We start from the raw sequence: 18,296 nt of genomic DNA, 5'->3' as shown, positions 1-18,296 counted from the left end.
ATTTTTAAACCTGCCTGTATGTCTGTACTTTTTGTCTTCAATTGTGCACTATTCCCACTTCAACAGAGGCATAAATCTGCATGTACAGACACACACTTTTCATTATTTAATGTACCATCTGAAATATGATATGATTTTGATAGGCAACACATTGATTTGTACTGGTTTTTTTTCTGCTGTGCTACACGAAAACTTAATTATCTACAGCCATCAGTTCCATTACAATAGGGCCTTGAAGAATGATTGGACTTTTAATTTTAGTAGGGTAAGCTACTTGCAAATCAGTTCTGGAATTTACAGTACTATGTTGGATATGACTTAACAAGAAGGATTAACTGTCTTGAATCATGGAATGCCTTTACAAAGCAGTGGGCTTTTTTACTTTTAGGGACTCTGTTGACATTGGGGAGGTCATACTCTCACTGCACATGGTGGCACCAAATAGAGCTGAAATAGAAGGAAACAGAGGGAGGACAAAAATCTGAGCACTCAGAAACATCAAATTAATTTGCCCTGCCCATTCATAGATTATTTGTGACCCCACTGCAGTCTGTGGGAGTTCTGCCAATTAATTTCACTAGGAGGAGAATCTGAGTTGGACTGAAGTGTCCTGCTTCTGCCCACAGCAGCAGAGGCACTCCAGACCACTCTCAGGAAGGGAAAACAAAAGTGCAAATTCCCAGTAACTTGGCAACAGGAGGGATGGCTTTCTTTGCCATCATGTAATTTTGAATTCAGTAGCTGCTCTGTGACATGATGTGTTACTCCCCTCCGTCAAATTAAAGCTTTCTTCCCCGTGTGGAAGGCGCATCAGGGAAAGAGCACAGAACAAAACCATCAACACAAACAGCCCCCAGAAGCCTTTTCACATTTCCCACCTCACATCTGTCACAATGGCAAATCCATGTTTGCAAACAGCGTGGAAAAACTGCCTTAAATGTGGTACTTCCTCAAAGGCAGGGAATTAGCTCAGCCTGCTCTGTGAATGTCTCTCAATCCATGTGAGCAACAAGTGGCGATGAGCTCCCTCAGCAAAATGCCAAGACCTCTGCTATGGAGAGAAGAGCTAAAGACTGTACAGGTCGTCCAACTCTTGCATTTGTCTTCCTTTTTTACCCTTTCCTTCACTAAGGTGCTCTCTGTTGTATCCTTGGACTTGGTAACTTCATTAAGGGCTGCAAACACCCAGTGAGGCTATGGGTAAAGTTTGAGAGGGGCTGCAAACACCCAGTGAGGGTTTGGGCAAGGTTTGAGAGCCTCAGGAAAGCAGCAGCATATGCAAAATATGATGATGATGCCCTAAGGACTGTCACAGGCAGTCAGACCAAAAGGGGATGCAAGTGAGTTTCTCTTCCCTTCCACCTTGTGTCCTCTGTTTTACAGGAGGCAGTGCCCATGCTGACAAGTGGGCAGCACTCTCTACAAAGTTAAAAGACAGCAAAATCTGCCTCTGTATCTGCCAAGGACAAAGAAAAGATGGGAAACATATGTTCTCTGTGTTTGGGATGATTCAGTTTAGGTAGACTACCTGGGTCAGAGCCCAGATGGTGTAAACTGCTGAGTCTCAGAACTTACATTAGCTGAGTCTCTAGATTAATAAGTATTTTTAATTTGAGCTTCTGAACTATTCTGATACTCTTTATTAAAAAAAAAAAAAAAAAAAAAAAAAAAAAAAAAAAAAAAAGCCAAGTTCCCAAACAACCTCTGAGGAAAAAGCAAAGAAGCAAAAACTGATATGACTTCTTTAAAGTATTAGTGTGAATCACTGTCAGAGGTCAGGAAGGAGCACATGTCCTCTGAGCATCAGTACAACACCACTGATGCAAAGACCACACCTGAAGTTTATTGAGCTAACACAGCAGCTTAAGGAGGTCTGAATTGCCCTGTGTGGTTCAGTGATCTGTCATTTGAAATTCTCAGGGCTGATACCTCAAAAGTCAATCAACATTAATTAGTCACTGAACAAAGTGTGCTTGAAGGGGCAGTAACAGTCAGCCTTGGAGTTCAGATGCTGTACTAGAAACAGAAGGTGATGAGCTTTGATGAGCACTTGAACAAAAGACATTGAAGGTGCACAGGAGGCAACTGAGCTAAACACAAGAAAACGAAGAAGCCATTGGAGTCTTGGTGATGTAAGCCTGGACTGGGAGTAGGGGGATTCAAATGTCTTGGGAACACTGAAGCCAAAGGGATTCATGAGGAAATTTACATCTGTGCCATCTGTCCTTTACTTATTTTGTAGATGGCTTTTGGAAGAGAAATAATGCCATCTTTCAATTTAACCTTACTGGTGATTGACTGCTGGCAGGAATGCCAAAACATTCAACCCAGGAGAGAACACACCAAAAATAAACTTGACCCTAAACAAAATGCCCTGCCCTGTCACTTACTCACAGTACCTTTTCTGTGATGTTATCTTAAGCTGAAACTATTACTTCTCAGTTTTTCTGACTCAGATGTGAGAGGACTAATTTTGATAAACCATGTCTTACAAAACTGACCTCATCAAATTGACCAGGAAGAACTGACAGCAAGGAGGAGATGCATTACCTTTCAGTTCTTAATACCACCCACAAAAGGAGCTTGTTAGCTCAAATATGGGTTGACCACACTCAACAGTACATGCAGTGAATCCTCATTCATGTATGGTATGCCACTGAGCAGCAAATTTTGGACACAATTAAGAAAGTAATTTCTGAATGCTTGCTGAGGTTCAATTGTGCAAGTAAACTACATGAGCTGTGAAAATACCAGCATAAAAATCAATACCAGCAATCAATCAATAACCTGATTTGGGAAAAGTCTGAGCAAGTCACCACAGTGACTCCTTCAAGTCCAGATACCTAAGTATTGTGGGTATAACCTGATATTAATGACACAATTTTTTTTCAAGAATTTCATTGTTTTGGCAGCAATAGTGGTTACTAATATTCTAAAGGTCATGAACATCTATTAAAAATCTTGCTAAAGAAAGAAAGATACGACTTTCCCATATCCAATCATCCTGTTACTGGAATATATGTTTGTGATGGGATCATCCCATAGATTTTGATTGTTTGGTAAGAAGGGTGATATCTAGGGACATGTTTCATGTCTTCTCTTCCAAAGTCAAACAAAGAAAAATGCACATTCCCATGATGAAAGCCAAGAGTAGAGCCATTCCTCATGGGCTGTGTAAAGGTTCCAAGTCTGAGATTTCCTAAGTGCACAACCAGCAATGACAACTGCTAAGTAGTTTTCAAGTGTTACACAGCCCATGTTGGTAAAAGAGAAGGTGGCAGAAAATTCAATAATGGTAATGAAATGTTGGGGAAGCACTGCTTTCTTCAATCCCTTCCTTTTTCAGGATTTCTAATAAGGGATTGTTGGTGAATTTTCACTTTGTACAAACACCTTGTCAGCTCCAAAGAAGAGTAAGAAATAACACCCTTAGAAGAAATGTTTGAGAGCTTAATCCAGCCTGGCAAAGCAAACACAAATTCACTGATTTCAGTGGAGTTACAGATGGTCCCCTTAAGGAACAACAGAGCTGATTTGGCCCTCCTCCCATACTGAAGCTCTGCTTTGCCTGAGAAACCTTTGCTTTCAAAGGAACCAACCATGTGCAAAGAGCCTACAACAATGAGCTTCAATTAAATAAATGAATGGAGGGGACACTTGTATTTTAAAACTTTTCTCAGTAGTGGACTTTACCAGCAAGTATTGACCTTTCATCTGTTTAATTTCAGGATCTAATGCCCCTATCACAGACTAAGCACTGATCTGCAGAATGTCAATTATTGTACACGTATTTCTGCTTCCCATGGTTTCCTACAAGCATTAAATTGGAATAATGTATAAGCATATTGCATGTCTCAGGAAGAAATTGTTCTTCCTCAGAATCCACCTCAGCACTGCAGCGGATGGGCACAGGCTTTATGGCTAAAAGCACGGGGAGAGACACAGAAGGAGAGAGAGAAAAAGAAAAAGAAAGTGAGAGAAGAAAGTTACTTACTGTTTCGAGGCTTCTCCTCATCCATGCCTTCATCTTCATTTTCTGGATCAATATCTTCTGCTTGAGTTATCCAGTCTAAGTATCCCTTCAGATCCTCCTCTAGCTGCTGCTTTTCCCGTAGCTTCTGGAAATCGCCTCGAGCCTTAGCCTTTTCTCTTTCTTTGGAAAACTCCCTAGCAAGAGGGAGGGAGGGAGGGACAGGACATGGGCAGAAAGAAGGAAGAGATGGAAGGAAAACAATGGGTTAGATTGATTTCCACCAGAAAATCTCCTCAGTCTGTGTAGCACATCCAGCTGTTTCTATTCTCTCCAGACAAACACATGTATGGAGCATCCTTGCTGTGCACACATGTGTAAAACAGCTGGAGTGTCCACATATCTATCAACACTTAGGAAAAGACTGATACCTTTTTCAAAACTTTTCTTCTCAGCCTTTGATTGACAATTCAAATAAAACATATACATAACATTTATGTACAATTTTGTGTACAATACCAGACATTTTCTAACATTCTGTAAACACTTGATATTCTCCAACAGGTATCTACAAATGTCTATATGAATAATGGTCAAAGTTGAACTGTTTGACAATAATCTGACATCTGGAGAGTGAGCTGGTGGCTCTAATTTGTAGCCAGGTTTCAATCTGTGTTTAAGATTTTATATTTCATCAAAACTAAATTGGACTAGTTTAAGTGTAATTAATGGTACTCACAGTCCTGTACACATTTAATTATGGACCATTTCACCCACAGTACTGGAAAATATAGTTAAACACTCAGACCTCAAAGTTTTACTGAAGACTTTCAGCATTTGAGGCAGTTATCTGACATGAAATATACTTGTCAAATCCCACACTGGGTGGAAAAATACGATAAATTATGGGTAGAAAAAACTAATAGATTCTGCCAGAAAGTGGACAGGGCAAAACATTTGATGATAGTTGTATGAAAGAACAGTGTTGAGAGTATAGACTTAAAACAGGGCATAAGAACAAGAATTTCCTGTTGCTTAGTTGTGATCCTGGGTTCTTGGCTTTGTCTTCTTTTTGGCTGCAGTGCTGTTTCTTCTCCTCTTTCAGCAATAATTTCTTTCAAGAAGTGCTGACCTCCCTTATTTAGAACCTCATGTGGTTCTAAACCCGGTTTTAAGACTTGTATTTTAAAAAGTAAGTTTAATGATTGTGAAAATTGCTGGACCAAGAGTACTTAAGCATTAAGTCTTCTATCTGCTGAAGCAGATCACTACACAAGACACGCACAGCAGATAACACAGGTCACTCTTTCTAGAAAAAGAGGCAAAGCCATTCTCCCCAATGCATTATCCATTACTGTTGCTGAAGACTGTCAGTAATGAATGGATTTAACAAAATGCTACTCCACTTGGCATTTGTCTTAGGTTTGCTCCTGCAAAAATTAATAGGAAATCTACCACTGATTTTGGTGGCATAATATTAGCACAATGAAAATCTTAGCCAAAGTGTGAATTTTGTGAGTGGCATGTGACTGAGATGGAGGTGAGTTTCTAACAGTGATGGTGAGGTACTTTTCTCCTGTTGAGTCTAAAACCTGCTGAAAGACTTTCATGGACTTGACAGGCTTTGCATCAGGTTTTCAGAATTCTGAGCTGTGCATGAAACCAGCACTGCAGCAGGATCAAAGCAGGATGATTCCTTAATTTCTAGCCAAAATATGTGACAATGTATGCCAGTGTCATCTGCACCCTTGTTATGCTGCGAGGGTTCAGGTCCTCCCAAGGAAGTGTGATAAAAAAAGGCGGAGGTGAGGAGAGAACCACTGGCTTCTCTGGCCTGAAGTTAGTCCACAGTCAGCTCTGGGTCCAAACTCAGCCTCAAGGCATGGAAAAGATAAAAAATGAAATTTTCTTATACTGGGAGTGATATTTTACTATTTACAATATAAAAGAAACAAACAAGCTCAACAATAATAATAAAAATCATACAAAGATTGTTAGGAAAAAAATCCATCAGTGGTGGTTATATTTTCTGCTTCAGTAACACCTTTCCCCTGGGTCTGCTACAGTGCCATATCCAAATTAATGATTTAACTCTTAAAAAATAATCACTGAATGAATCTATGTATTATTAAGCCTATTTGTTACATCAAATTCCAATATTTTGATTTTCAGCTTGCAAGGTATTATTTTAGAATCTAAAACAAATGGGTCAAATTTTGAAATGAGCTGAACCTAGAGTCTTGTAACACAATGCAAAATACTGTGGTTGCCTCGTGTAAATGACCTGCAATTCCATGTCTCTTCCCTTGCTACAACACATGACACTCCACGTCTCAGACGACTCTCCAAAGAAGACAACTGCCTTAAATGGTCTTAATTTCTATGCTCTACTAACATCAAACCATTGAGAACAGGTGGCTCAGGAAATTGCTACTGCAATTCAAATCACCTCCCACGTGGAATGGCAGCCTGTACTCGGGCAAATGTAGCTCACAATCAAGGGTTTCTATCAGCGACCATTTTCCATCCCATGGCAAGGGAGCTGGTGGCCTCAGCCCAGGGTGTAGTGCAGGCAGGTGCACACATTAGTGCTGCCTCCAGCACAGCTGGCAATAAATGGTCACTGCTTGCAGCTCCAGCAGGCAGGCCAAGGACCAAAGGAGCTTTTGATGGAAGTGCTATGCTCAGTCTAGAGGTTGCTTTCACAAAAAAGGCTGCACAATCATGGCAGGGTAAGGGCAGCAAAGTCTTGCAGTACTAGCAAGCAATCTGTCTCTTCTCAGTGAACCCAAAATGTCAGTATAAGAATGGGTGAATTTGATTGTTTTTACCACAATTCAGTTTGTTTCACTTTGGTTTACTTCTCCCAGAAAATTATAGAAATGTTTGCCAGTGGGAATACCAGAGAGCAGAGTATTCTAGATAGACATTTTCTCTGTGTGAGGTTAGAGTGGGTCAAGATCATAAACACCCAGCTCTGCATTATGTGCTGTTTCAGAAGAAAATTTCTCTTTCCTATCCAAATGATGATGGAATTTAGGTTATTCTTGTTCATGTGATTTCTCATGTTTAGAGGTGAGATGAAAAGTGAGCAAAACAACAGAGTTCTAACAGTTCAAAACTCTTGCTTGCTACTCAAAGTGGAGCACAAGGCTCCAAATCTCATCCACCCTGAGAAGTACACCAAGGAATGGGAAGGGTTGGAAGAGGGAACAGAAGATTAATAAGAAAAATACCTGAAAGGTCACAAAAACTGCTCAAGGAGGAACTACAACCATGGCCAGCCTCCTGTTCAATCTGACCTCTTTCTTGGCAGTAAAAGAAACAAAAGCAAACAACTGTGTTTTGCAGGATCCTCTCAAAAAGAAACCTCTGCTCTCCTCTCTTCCATTTGCCTTAGGCAACTGCTTGTTTGGCCTGTGTCCTGGGATTTGGATCAAAATATAAAGGAAATGGGACTCCATGTTCTTAGGTGTACTTGTCTGACGGTTGAACCCCCTCTGCCTTTTTTTTTTCCTCATTAATTAACTGAAATAGATAAACCTGATGTGAACATCTCTGATCTCAAGTGACTTCTTATCACTGTTCAGAGCAATGATGTGGAATTGTTTTGCCTGGGCTTGGGGAGGTCTACTGTGTGATCTGCTGACTGGATACTCCTTTGGAGTACATGAATTTTATATTGTGCTCAGCCAAGTCAGGAGGAGATTACACCTCCACATATAAATACTCCAACATGCTATTTAGGCTACTATGTGATTAGTAAAGTCACCAGGACCATGAATGGATGGCATGCCTGAGGAAAAACAAATTACAAAAGAGCTTTTTCAGCAGAGCAGAATTCAGCATTTCATTTTGCAGGTGCAATCGAGGTGTCTTTGTGAGTACAATTAATTACACTTATGTATTCAGAAGTGATTAAACCCCCCCTTAAGCTAATCTGTCATTTGTGAAGTCTACCTACACAACATGCCTGCTGAAGCTCCTGAAATAGATAAATGGGAAAAAATCAGAGATGGCCAGAATGGATATTCAGAGATAACCAGGAATGCTGCTTTGTATCTAGAACAGACAGGTGGATCATCAGCATAGATCAAACTAATAGCAATAGCAAGTCTCCAAGAGAAAAAGCTGAATCTGCAAAGTGAACACACTTTGTAACTCAGCAGAATTTAGAATTGCTTTAGAAAGTTAATTGTTTAAGAACTGCTTATATAGACCAAAGAAAATTTGGAACATTTCTCCCATAATTTCTGTGTTTTTTCATGGATGCAAATTCTTAAGTTTCTTTTTACTTTTCTCCAGTTGAGGACATTTTTGCAGAAACAGTGCAGCTGTCATAACACTGTGAAGACAGCCAGAAAGAGTGACTCACAGCTTAAACAAGGTGAACTTCATCTTTGATTTCAGTTCCCTCTACAGACTGTTTCCATCTCCTACCACTAACTGTGGTGGTTTAGCTGCAGTATGGCAGGAGGTGGATGATTTAGGCCTCAAAACACTTTCTTGAGTTGAAAATGAAAGAAAGAGGAAATTAAATTGTTAATTATGCACAGGTACAAATCCAAGTGCAGGTAAATTGAATCAGAAGTGCTTCAATACTATGCACTCCCCATGACTGAGCTCAGAGGCACTTTTTATCCAATCAGATACCATAAAACCTTTAACAACCTTTCTATAGGGTCCTTGAGCACACCTCTGATAGAACAGATCCCTTTTCCTGTCAGCTGATCATCATCCCCCACTAGTGCTGACATCCTTACCTGCTGGGCAGAGTATCCACCTGGAGGAATGAGGAGTTTGTGTTTCAAAACCGTACCAGATCATCACTCTCCAGACATGCAAACACAGACTATTGCCCAACACTTCATTACTGAGGATTTTCTCCACACTTCCATTACAGCATGGAAACCCTTCTCTTTGCAGCAGCTGTCACAGTGGCTAGTCTCCTTTAGTGGAGTCATGAAGATAGAAATAATACCTCCTGCAGACTTTCTATTACCTGTCTCTTTGCCAGATGGCCAAAGGTGGATCTTTTCCTCCAGCCCCACTGCTGCCCTTCCTATCTTGTTGGCCCAAGTACCGAGGACATAAATTCTGAGACACCAAATCCTCTCTCCTGCTCAGAGATCATTTTCCCTCTCTTTTGATCAAAAGACAAGGGACTTCAGGGCTGCCTACTCAGGCAACAGGTACAGGCCCTAATCAAACTCATTTAGAGCTCATCAAAGGAGGCAGGATGGTAGAAACAAAAAAGAGGATGCATAAAAGTCCTCATACCATATTTATCCATGTACACAGAATGTCTGTAGCCCCCAGTCATGCCCAAATATGGAACTAAAAGCCTAATCCTAGAAGATTTTTTTTTTTTTAAATCTTGCAAGGAATGTTTGCTGGCTTGATTCCTTAAATTATGTGTCTCCCCAGGGGCTGTAAAGTTTTTAACTACTGGGGACAATACCCATTGTTTTTAATCAAAGCTGCTAAAATGATGCTTTGCAGCGAGGGTTGTACTGCAGAACTGAAATACAGCTAAATGTCTGGATGTCTTAAAAATGCTTAAACACTAAAAGGACTTCTCCTGCTTCTCTGTTCATCCTTGGAAAAGGTCAGAGGAAAATGATCTTTTCTCCCTGCATCATGCCAAGTTTGTAATCTGCACAATAGAGAAGATGGGCTTATTGAAGGAGAAACGTGCCCAAGACTCTCTCCAGGGAAAATAGTCTCCTGGTAGGCTGTGCTTTAGATATTCGAAACAATGTGAAAATTTCTCCTGTGAGAAGACATAATTTGGCAGGAATCTCATCCTACAGATGTAAAGAGATTTGTTTCATGCTCTCATTCCTCCTTCAGTCCTACTGATTCTTCCAGAAATTCTACTGTAATCCACTTCTATGGTGCATGGATTGCTTTGCCCACAGGAGAGCACAGCACTGTCCTCTTCCCACAGTGCACAGGTAGAGGAATGTGTTACAGACAAAAAATTGTCTTATATTCCTTTGATTTAGTCAAAAGACTCCTTCTGTGATATTAGGAATGTATTTTGCTATTGGCATAGCAATAGCCTAGGCCTTCTCGTAAGGTTCTTGAGATCAACCCATCACTGACCGTTGTTTTGGTAACCAGAGAGTAGGAATAGAAATACAAATTTTTAAAAATAAACAATAATAAAACATTTTCCTGGTACTGCTTACCCGCTAAGTACACCGAGAACCAAGTTAAGTACAAAAAATGACCCTATGATGATTAGTGTAACAAAATAGATCCAGGGCCAGTCCCTTCCTATGGCATCATTGACCTGGAAGAGTGGAATGATAATTAGTGAGACAAGCTCAGATTCTGAGCACTGCAAGGCTCCAGCCAAAGAGATCCCAAGTCACCAGCAGTAAGGTTCTTCAATAGCCAGTTTTCTGCAAATTTATGGTAGGTTGACATAAATAATTTTGAAGGCCCTGAGGTTGAATTTCTCTGTCAGGGAATAACACCGCTTTTGTTACCTGTATTGTTATTTGCAATATTTGAACATTTTGTCAAAGTATTTCAGAGCTGATGTGAAGCTTCCTTGGATTCAGATTTTTAATTCCTCTGAAAGTATCCTGGTGACAGGGAAGAACCCTTATTATGGAGTCTTGCCCTGTAGCATTGGAAAAAGGACACCAAAACTGTCAGCTTACCCGCTCAACACACCAAGAACCAGATTTAGAACGAAAAAGGATCCAAAGATGACCAGACTGACAAAATACACCCATGGTAACTCATAGCCCATAGCGTCCTGCATCTGGAAAGATGAAGGAAAGTTAGAAGACAGAGAGGGAAAGCAGAAATGATTAGGCAAAGGAACAGATGGAAAGATTTGTAAAAAGAGCCTGTGGTTGGTTTACACGTAATCATACCAAGTGTTTCTGTGTGTTCTTTCTAATGTGGCCACTCCTTTGATTGTTTTTTTAATCTAGCTCCTCATTGACCTATTACTAGTCAGTGACTAATACAGCCTAAAATATAACGATGGGCCCTACTGGCATTTCCTTGGATGCTCAAAATTGTGGACTTACTTTTTGGAATTTACTTAAAACACCATAAAGGGTCCACCCCATGAATTTTAAACTTGGCTGCTCACATATATGACCCTCTGCTGCCAGGGAAAATACTTCTAGTTTTTGGCAGTGTACTGTCAGATCACATTTACTTTCCATGTGTAGCACAGATACCTCAGAGAGGAGCAGGTGGGAGCTGGGCAAATACTGATCTTTCCCTGGCAGTGCTCTGGGAATCTTCACAGTTTACCACAGTGAGGGCAGTAGCTTTGCTCTCTTGAGGAAGGTCTTTTCAAGGCCCACCGTGTTCTAACCTGGTCAGGTGTTTTCTAAAGCTTCCTTACAAGCTTTGTTCTCTCATCTTGAAGGATGATCACTTATGTAAACACAATTCCTACACAATGGAATACTAAGAGAAGCTGAGGGTGTAAACTGAATGACATGGATTTCACACTACTTCAAGCATCTGCACATGAAGCAGGGAGAATTATCTTAGCATCAGAACCTGTATTATATGAGCTCCAGTTCTAGCCCATAATAAGGTCTTGTATATACTCCAAAAGCATCTAGTACATAAAAACTATTTCATCTTGAAGTCTCCTTCAAGGCATAAAATTTTGGAAAGTTGCTGGATACCTTAATACAGTCTCACTTTCATAATGGTATCAAAAATACCAGAGTCCCTTCTTTACTCTTCATAAACAATTATCTTTGAATCCAGAAATAGCATCATTAAAGAAACAGATGGTGGTTAACATTTTCAGGAGCACTAAATTGATTTATGAACATAAATTGCAGAATTTAAAGTACCTAAAGGCATAAAGAAATCTACATTCCTTTGTTTCCCACTCTTTTGAAAATTTTGTCTTCTCTTTCCAAGAAAATGCTCTTTCCTTTACAACCTAAACATTTGCTGGAATCACAGAAGAAATATCCTTCCATACATGGGCAATGAGACACACTTCAGTGGAGGTAATTTCACTCAAGATTCGTAACAACTCAGGAAAGGAATTTCAGACCTTCAATAAGACAAGGCAGGAGAGTAACACTAATATAATCGGTTCTTTGTGGATGGAAGCCCATCATCCATTTTTCTTCCAAAGTAGAGCCACTAAAGTTCTTGTCTGGCAATAGTCCACAGTCAATGGACTGACCCAGAGCTCCATCTCAGGGCTCCTTCAGCTGTGACTGAACTGAAGTAGACTCATTAAAAAATAAGCTCAAAATCTGCCTCTGTGAAAACAGTTCGTCAGCTCCTTCCTCACAGGATAAATACATTTGGTGGGCAGAAGAGTACCTGAGGTGCTAACATTCCCTAAGCATAACAAACTTCTTCCCTTTTTGTAGATTTGCAGAATTTTTCAGTTAGTTTATAAATCATACTAATTACTCTTTATGCTTGCAAGCCACATTTCATCCCATGTGACCAAAAAGTAGCACCCCTGGTGTCTTACTGCACATCAGGGCTTTAATGAGAACAAAGCATCCCCGAGTATAAAGTTGGAAGCAAAAATTGACCTGAGATCCCAGCTGGGAAACCAGGAAGGCAAAATGTAAATGCCCAAGTTGGAATTAAGTAAAGAAATGAGATTTAACACCCTTTGTCTCCTACAAATAACACCAATATCTATTTAAAGCAATCTGCACAATGAGTATGGATGACTTTGAAAAACTACCATAAGAATTTACCACTGTGGGCACAATGATGAATTGACATCCCTCTAATTATGATAGATGGTGATAAAAAAGCCTCAGCTGCATGATATTTATCTATCATCAGTTTGGGTTTTTTTTTTTTCAGCTGGAAAAGTAAAACTTCTCAAAGCTGTGGTACAAGAGAACTGTAAAGAGCAAAAGCCAGGTGCCAGGTACAGAGGTCATATTCATGTCAGGAGAAGGACAAACCTTCCCTGGCATGAAGAAATTTCCAGACGGCAAGAAGCTTCCACCATGTCCTGGTAAAGTATATAACTAGAATATAGTGTACTCTGTTATTCCCAATGCCTGCACAATTGCATAACAATTGGACCAGCTAGCATCAGCACAAATTAGTCCTGTAAAGCAGACCTGCATTCTGGTACAGCAGAGCATTTGAGACTTCTCAGACTGAAAATTTCAGAGGTCAGCTTTTCATCTTCTTTTTATTGCACATTTATATACATAACAGAGAAGCTGAGGGGCAGAGACAGCAAGAGCTTCTCAAGCAGAGAGAAACTGCCAGTATTTGGCAGACAGCTGAGTCTGTCTGTTGCTGGACTTTCCTATGTTTGGTGCTCTCATGACTTTTTTTTTATTTACTAGCAGGTGAGATTATTCCTATGAGACTGACCCACAGGTGACAGGAATGTGTGTTATATGATGAGATAATGTTAAGTGTTTGTTAAATTATGTTATAACCTCCCTGCAATAAGGAAACAGTGTATTGTGAGCTTACTGCTTGCTCCTGGAAAACAGCTGCAGGAGAAATGCAGAGAAATATGTTGTGTGGTGAAAGCTAGGGGGAAAAGAATAGGAATAGACTTACTCAAAACAGTAACAGCAAGGCCAGGAGTGTTGCCTTTTGCACCCTCCTGAGTGCAGAAAATTAAGTCTGCAAAATATATTTTGTACTGTTGCCCCCAGAGAACAGGAACTGACTCAGTTATAGGTTACCTCTCCAGGATGGACAACTCCTGGTACACAGCTCAGTTTTGTGGTGCCTGAGTGCAACACTTCTCCCTGAGTGTTTACTACCAACCCTAGGAATCCCAACAGAAAAGGCAGATTGTCTTCTAAATTCACACTGCTAAACCAAGACTATAATATCAACCACTGTATGTCCAAATTATAACTTTCAGTCCAGGTGATTGCAACTTGATGCCAACTTAAGCATGTGTGGAACAATAGTTACATCAGCTGGAAGCTCAGAATGAGTGGGAAGCTGCAGATTGTCATTTATGGAAATAATTCTGCTTTCTGAGTCAAACTGCCTGACCTATCACAGCTCACATCTCAACACTTACATGTCACTATTCTCAACAGTGAGGAAGCTGGCACATTTCAGAGCATCCATGCATCATCTCTCAGAGATCTTGGAGATAGGATTCCTTCTCATTATTATTTCCTACATACTCTCTCTGGCACTGTGGGGACATCATTTGGCTCATTATGCCTCAGCTTTCCAATCTGCAAAGTGGGAAACTACCCTGCCTCAGTGGGTACTGTCAAAGAAACCACTCAGTTTCATGACAAAAGGAGGTCATTTCAGTATATATGAGGTCTGCTGGAAGAGTTCCATCTTTGCCAAGCACCCTTAACTGCTATCATGCCTGTAGCATTTCAGCAAAGGCTTTTCTCTCAATGGTACAGGCAATCACCTAGAAATAACACCAGGGTTTTTCATTCTGCTGATCTCAATTAATATCAGCAGTTTCAGTAGGGGCCAAGGAATAAAAGCCTTTCTTAATAGACCTTTGTGCCTCTGTCTTTTGATTCTTCAGAAGACACAGGTGAGATCACATTGGCAAGGCCACAGGAGACATTTATGCATTAGTTGTTTGGTCATTTTTTTTCTTTCCCAGGGATAATAGTCTGGCACATTTGCAAGTGTCTCATTCCTTACACCATAGTTCAATGTTAGAGGCATATAACCTATTACCATAGTGGTTGAGCATCACCAAGCACAGGCTTTCAGTCACTTAATGGAAGGGGTAGGCACAATTCACTAAATTCTGCTGACTTGACAATTCACATACTCACACCCTGACACTTTGTGGTGAAGGTCTTTCAAAAACAACAGAGGGTCACAGGAAAAGTTTAATCTATCAGAAAAGGGCAGCTGGAAATCAGTCAATGGGAAGCAGCAAGCTGAATAAAAAATGAAATCTGCCTTGTTCAGTGCACAGTGCTGGAGAGCTGCAGCTTAATGGAAAGTAAGTTAGGGCACCTGGGCTAGGCTTCTGTTCCTCAAATAAATTGTTAATTGATTTCTAATGACTGTAGAATGGTGTGATAACACTTTTAAAAATGCTAGTACTACAAGTATTCTGTAATGAAGTGTAGTATTCTATAAGGAAGTGTATAACCTTCCACAGAGTAACATTCATTGAGAGGAGCAGCATATTTAATAAAATTAAAGGGCAGCAAATTTGGAATCTTTGCATAGAAGTGCTATTTTCTGTAACCTACCTGTGGAATTTACTGCCTCAGAAAATAGCCAAACCAAAACTAATGGCTATGGCCATTAGGAAGATTTCTAGCTGAAACCAAGTATTTCTTGTGACAATCTAAAATTGGAGAGTATTGGGAGCAGGAGACAGCAGAAATAATGACTTAACTGTCATTAAATCTGTCCTGCACCTTGAAGACTTTGTTTTGAAAACCATCTTTTCCAGGAACAGTACTTAAGCACCTTCCTAACTTCTGGGATGTGTAGAAGTCATTTGCTCAGATCAAAGCTCACATGGTAGGCCACTGGCAGGCAGAGCTCAGGGGATGCATAAAGGGCAATGCAGCTATTGATGAGAGATTGGGATATTAATCATTGATCAAAGAGGTTTTGCTTCAAACATAAATTTTCCTTTTCCACCTCCTGCTTCCTTCTCTTCCCATGAATATTTGGGTGAATACATTTCATTCACATGTAACCTCATGGAACTAAAACTTTAAACTGCGTGTTTTTTTTTTTTTTTTTTTTTTTTTTTTTTTTTTTTTTTTTTTTTTTTTTTCTTAGGATGATGCACAATTTTGCACTGTGAGGGAAAAATGTTCTCTGCCATACTTTTGAGTCAGAACTTGGGTCCAACTCCAAATATAATAAACAAAGGATGAAGCTTTACTCTTCACAGCCATAGTTAAGTTGACAATATTAAAGAAAAAAATATCCATATCATAGAGGGGAGGTAAACCCAACATGTCAGACTAGGGTTATGTGATCGTAGAAGCAGAGTACTCCTGCTCTTATTCTGTTTTCTTTGGCTTATATTGTATCTTCACACTGACTTCATTAAATCTTTTCTTTGTTTCTGAAACTTCACTACTTTTGAAATTTGCACTCATACAGTCAGGGAACAAAAAAGATGTCATAAATCCAGGTGATCCTTCAGTAATAATTAAGGTAGGGTGAATTTCCTGCAAAGTGTCTGTATAAATCTGTCCAGTGAAGAACCAAAACTTGGAAAGATCTACCTTTCCTCATGCTAGATATATTGCATCAGCAGAAACAGATGAAGAAGAAAATATTCATCCCAAATGAGAAAAATTATATTGCTGGCAGCTCCTAACAACATCTAACTAACAACCATAACTGGTGACAGTAGGATTTTTGAGGCTGCTCTGCAAAGAAAAAAAATATTTTGCTCAACAAAACAATATCTTCTGGTTAACTTCTCAGCTTTGGGCTTAAGGACCCTTGGCTCTGCAGTACTTTGAGTCTTTACCTTGAAAGCTCTTGGGAGTTATCAGAGGACATGTGATGAGAAGGTTTGATTCCTGTCTTCTCTCAACTTCTGCTTACAGATCTGAGACATCTGGGAATTGTCTCATTTGCTCTTAACTTGTAGGTGAGTAATAGGATTGTGACTACTGAGACTGTGACACAAATAAATCAATGCCTAAATAAGCAGAAATTTAGTGTTAGCTCTGGTAATAAATCCTGTACATTATGTTTTTTATCTGATTTCTAAACTGTACACTTCTTATGTTATAATGGGGCTTTTTAATGTAATACTTGTGATAATTATATTAACTGTGCAATTTTTAATGTATTGTAAACCTTGCTGCTTTTAACAAGGAAATTGCTTATTATTATTCACAATTTCTAATTTTACAAGTCTGTAAATGCTTAAAAGAAGCCCCAGAAATGTATCAATGAGGTGACACAGAAATAAAGGTTGAGTTACAAGGGACGTAGTACTAAAATTGACTTTCTCTGTATGATAGGTTCAATAAGCACTTTTCCCAACCTGTGGGGCAAACTATGAGATTGTTTCTTTAGCACTGAAATCCTGCATCTCCTGAATCTGCTGGTTTGTTTGGAGCCTGAATGGTGTGAGTTTGCTGTGTATCATGTCAATAAAGACATGAAAAAAGGCATACATTTACTTGATAAGTTCCTGGTTGCTCTCTACATACACTTCAAGTCTGTAGAGACAACATACATTCATCTGACTTCATCAATCAGAAAAAGAGCAAGGAAAGGATCATATTTCCTATTACCCAGCACAATATCCTAAAAACTGGAAGCAGATTCCACCTTGCAGATCCTCCATTATTTAAAATCTAATTAATTGTCTTTGCTTGGTTGGTTTTTAATCCAGCATTCATGTGTGTGCATAATTTAAGGTGCATAAATGAATAATTCCATTGAGGCCAATGGTCAATATTATTGTTATCAGTGGAAATGAGCTGATATGCACAAGTGCTTTGCTTGAATACGCTGGGGCACAGGACTGGGAGAAATGTGTGATTAGGAGTTAATCTTCAGAAATTCCTCAGGAAAAAATTGAGGTCTAATGTACATAGTGACTAGAAAAATGACAAAAAACATTAAGCATTTCCATCTATAAATTTGAGTGCATCTTGTTGACCTGGAATAGTCCTTCAGATGTTCTGAGTCTTTAGGACAGGTGAAAAGGAGTGGGAAATTAAGGTCTCAGAGCTGACTCAAGAGAGAGACATGGGGGTAAAAAAATTACAAAAAGTCCTATCTTTGTAATGAGCAAAAATGTAGAAACTAAAATAAACTAGACTTACTTTTAATGACTTAGGAGCAATGGAAAAAACACAGGCAAAGGCCTCCAGATGTCTTTGCTCTTAGTCTGAGTAGAATTTCTTGCTAAGCATCAATACCCTAATAATCTTAGAGATACTCTAAGCCACAGTCCTTAAAACTGTTCCTAAATTCATATTTTTAGCTGGTACTATCAGATGGATACAAAGGACACCCCAGAGAGTTCAACCCAGCTTCAGTTTGAACAGATGACAGTCAAAGGAACAAGCAGCACTTGATCAGCTGGTCCTGTTTTGACAATTACTTTTCTTTTATTTTGAAGTACTGAAGGAAAAAGGAGATTTTAAGCTAAGTTGTCTTCTCCAAGCTCTTAAGTTCTACTTACTGTGTTACCTCAAGTATGGAATTTTAGAAATTCTCTATGTGCGTTGTTTAGGTTCATATAAATACTTATAACTTTTTTCAATGCCTACATGAGAAAGGCAAGACAGAGATGGGTGAAGACAAGGACACAGGGATCATGAACCAGGGCAGAGGATGTTCCAGACAGGTTATTCTGCTATAAAACCACTGTAGGATAAAA

General features: G+C 39.5%; 1 protein-coding gene across 1 annotated transcript in view; it reads right to left on the bottom strand.

The window, feature by feature from the left end:
- The window catches only part of CACNA1C (calcium voltage-gated channel subunit alpha1 C), a 456,585-nt gene that overhangs the window by 133,881 nt on the left and 304,408 nt on the right, over positions 1–18,296 (bottom strand). The window contains exons 8-9 of the mRNA XM_041484502.1: positions 10,645–10,748; positions 3,995–4,167 (exon numbers count right to left, since the gene is read on the bottom strand). Coding sequence (XP_041340436.1) covers positions 3,995–4,167; positions 10,645–10,748 — 277 coding nt within the window. The remainder of the gene's footprint in view (positions 1–3,994; positions 4,168–10,644; positions 10,749–18,296) is intronic.

The sequence above is a fragment of the Pyrgilauda ruficollis genome, unplaced genomic scaffold (genome assembly GCF_017590135.1).
Source record: "Pyrgilauda ruficollis isolate IOZ18807 unplaced genomic scaffold, ASM1759013v1 scaffold66, whole genome shotgun sequence".
Classification (NCBI taxonomy): domain Eukaryota; kingdom Metazoa; phylum Chordata; class Aves; order Passeriformes; family Passeridae; genus Pyrgilauda; species Pyrgilauda ruficollis.
Note: the sequence above shows the minus strand (reverse complement) of the source record. Positions and strands in the feature narration are given on the sequence as shown.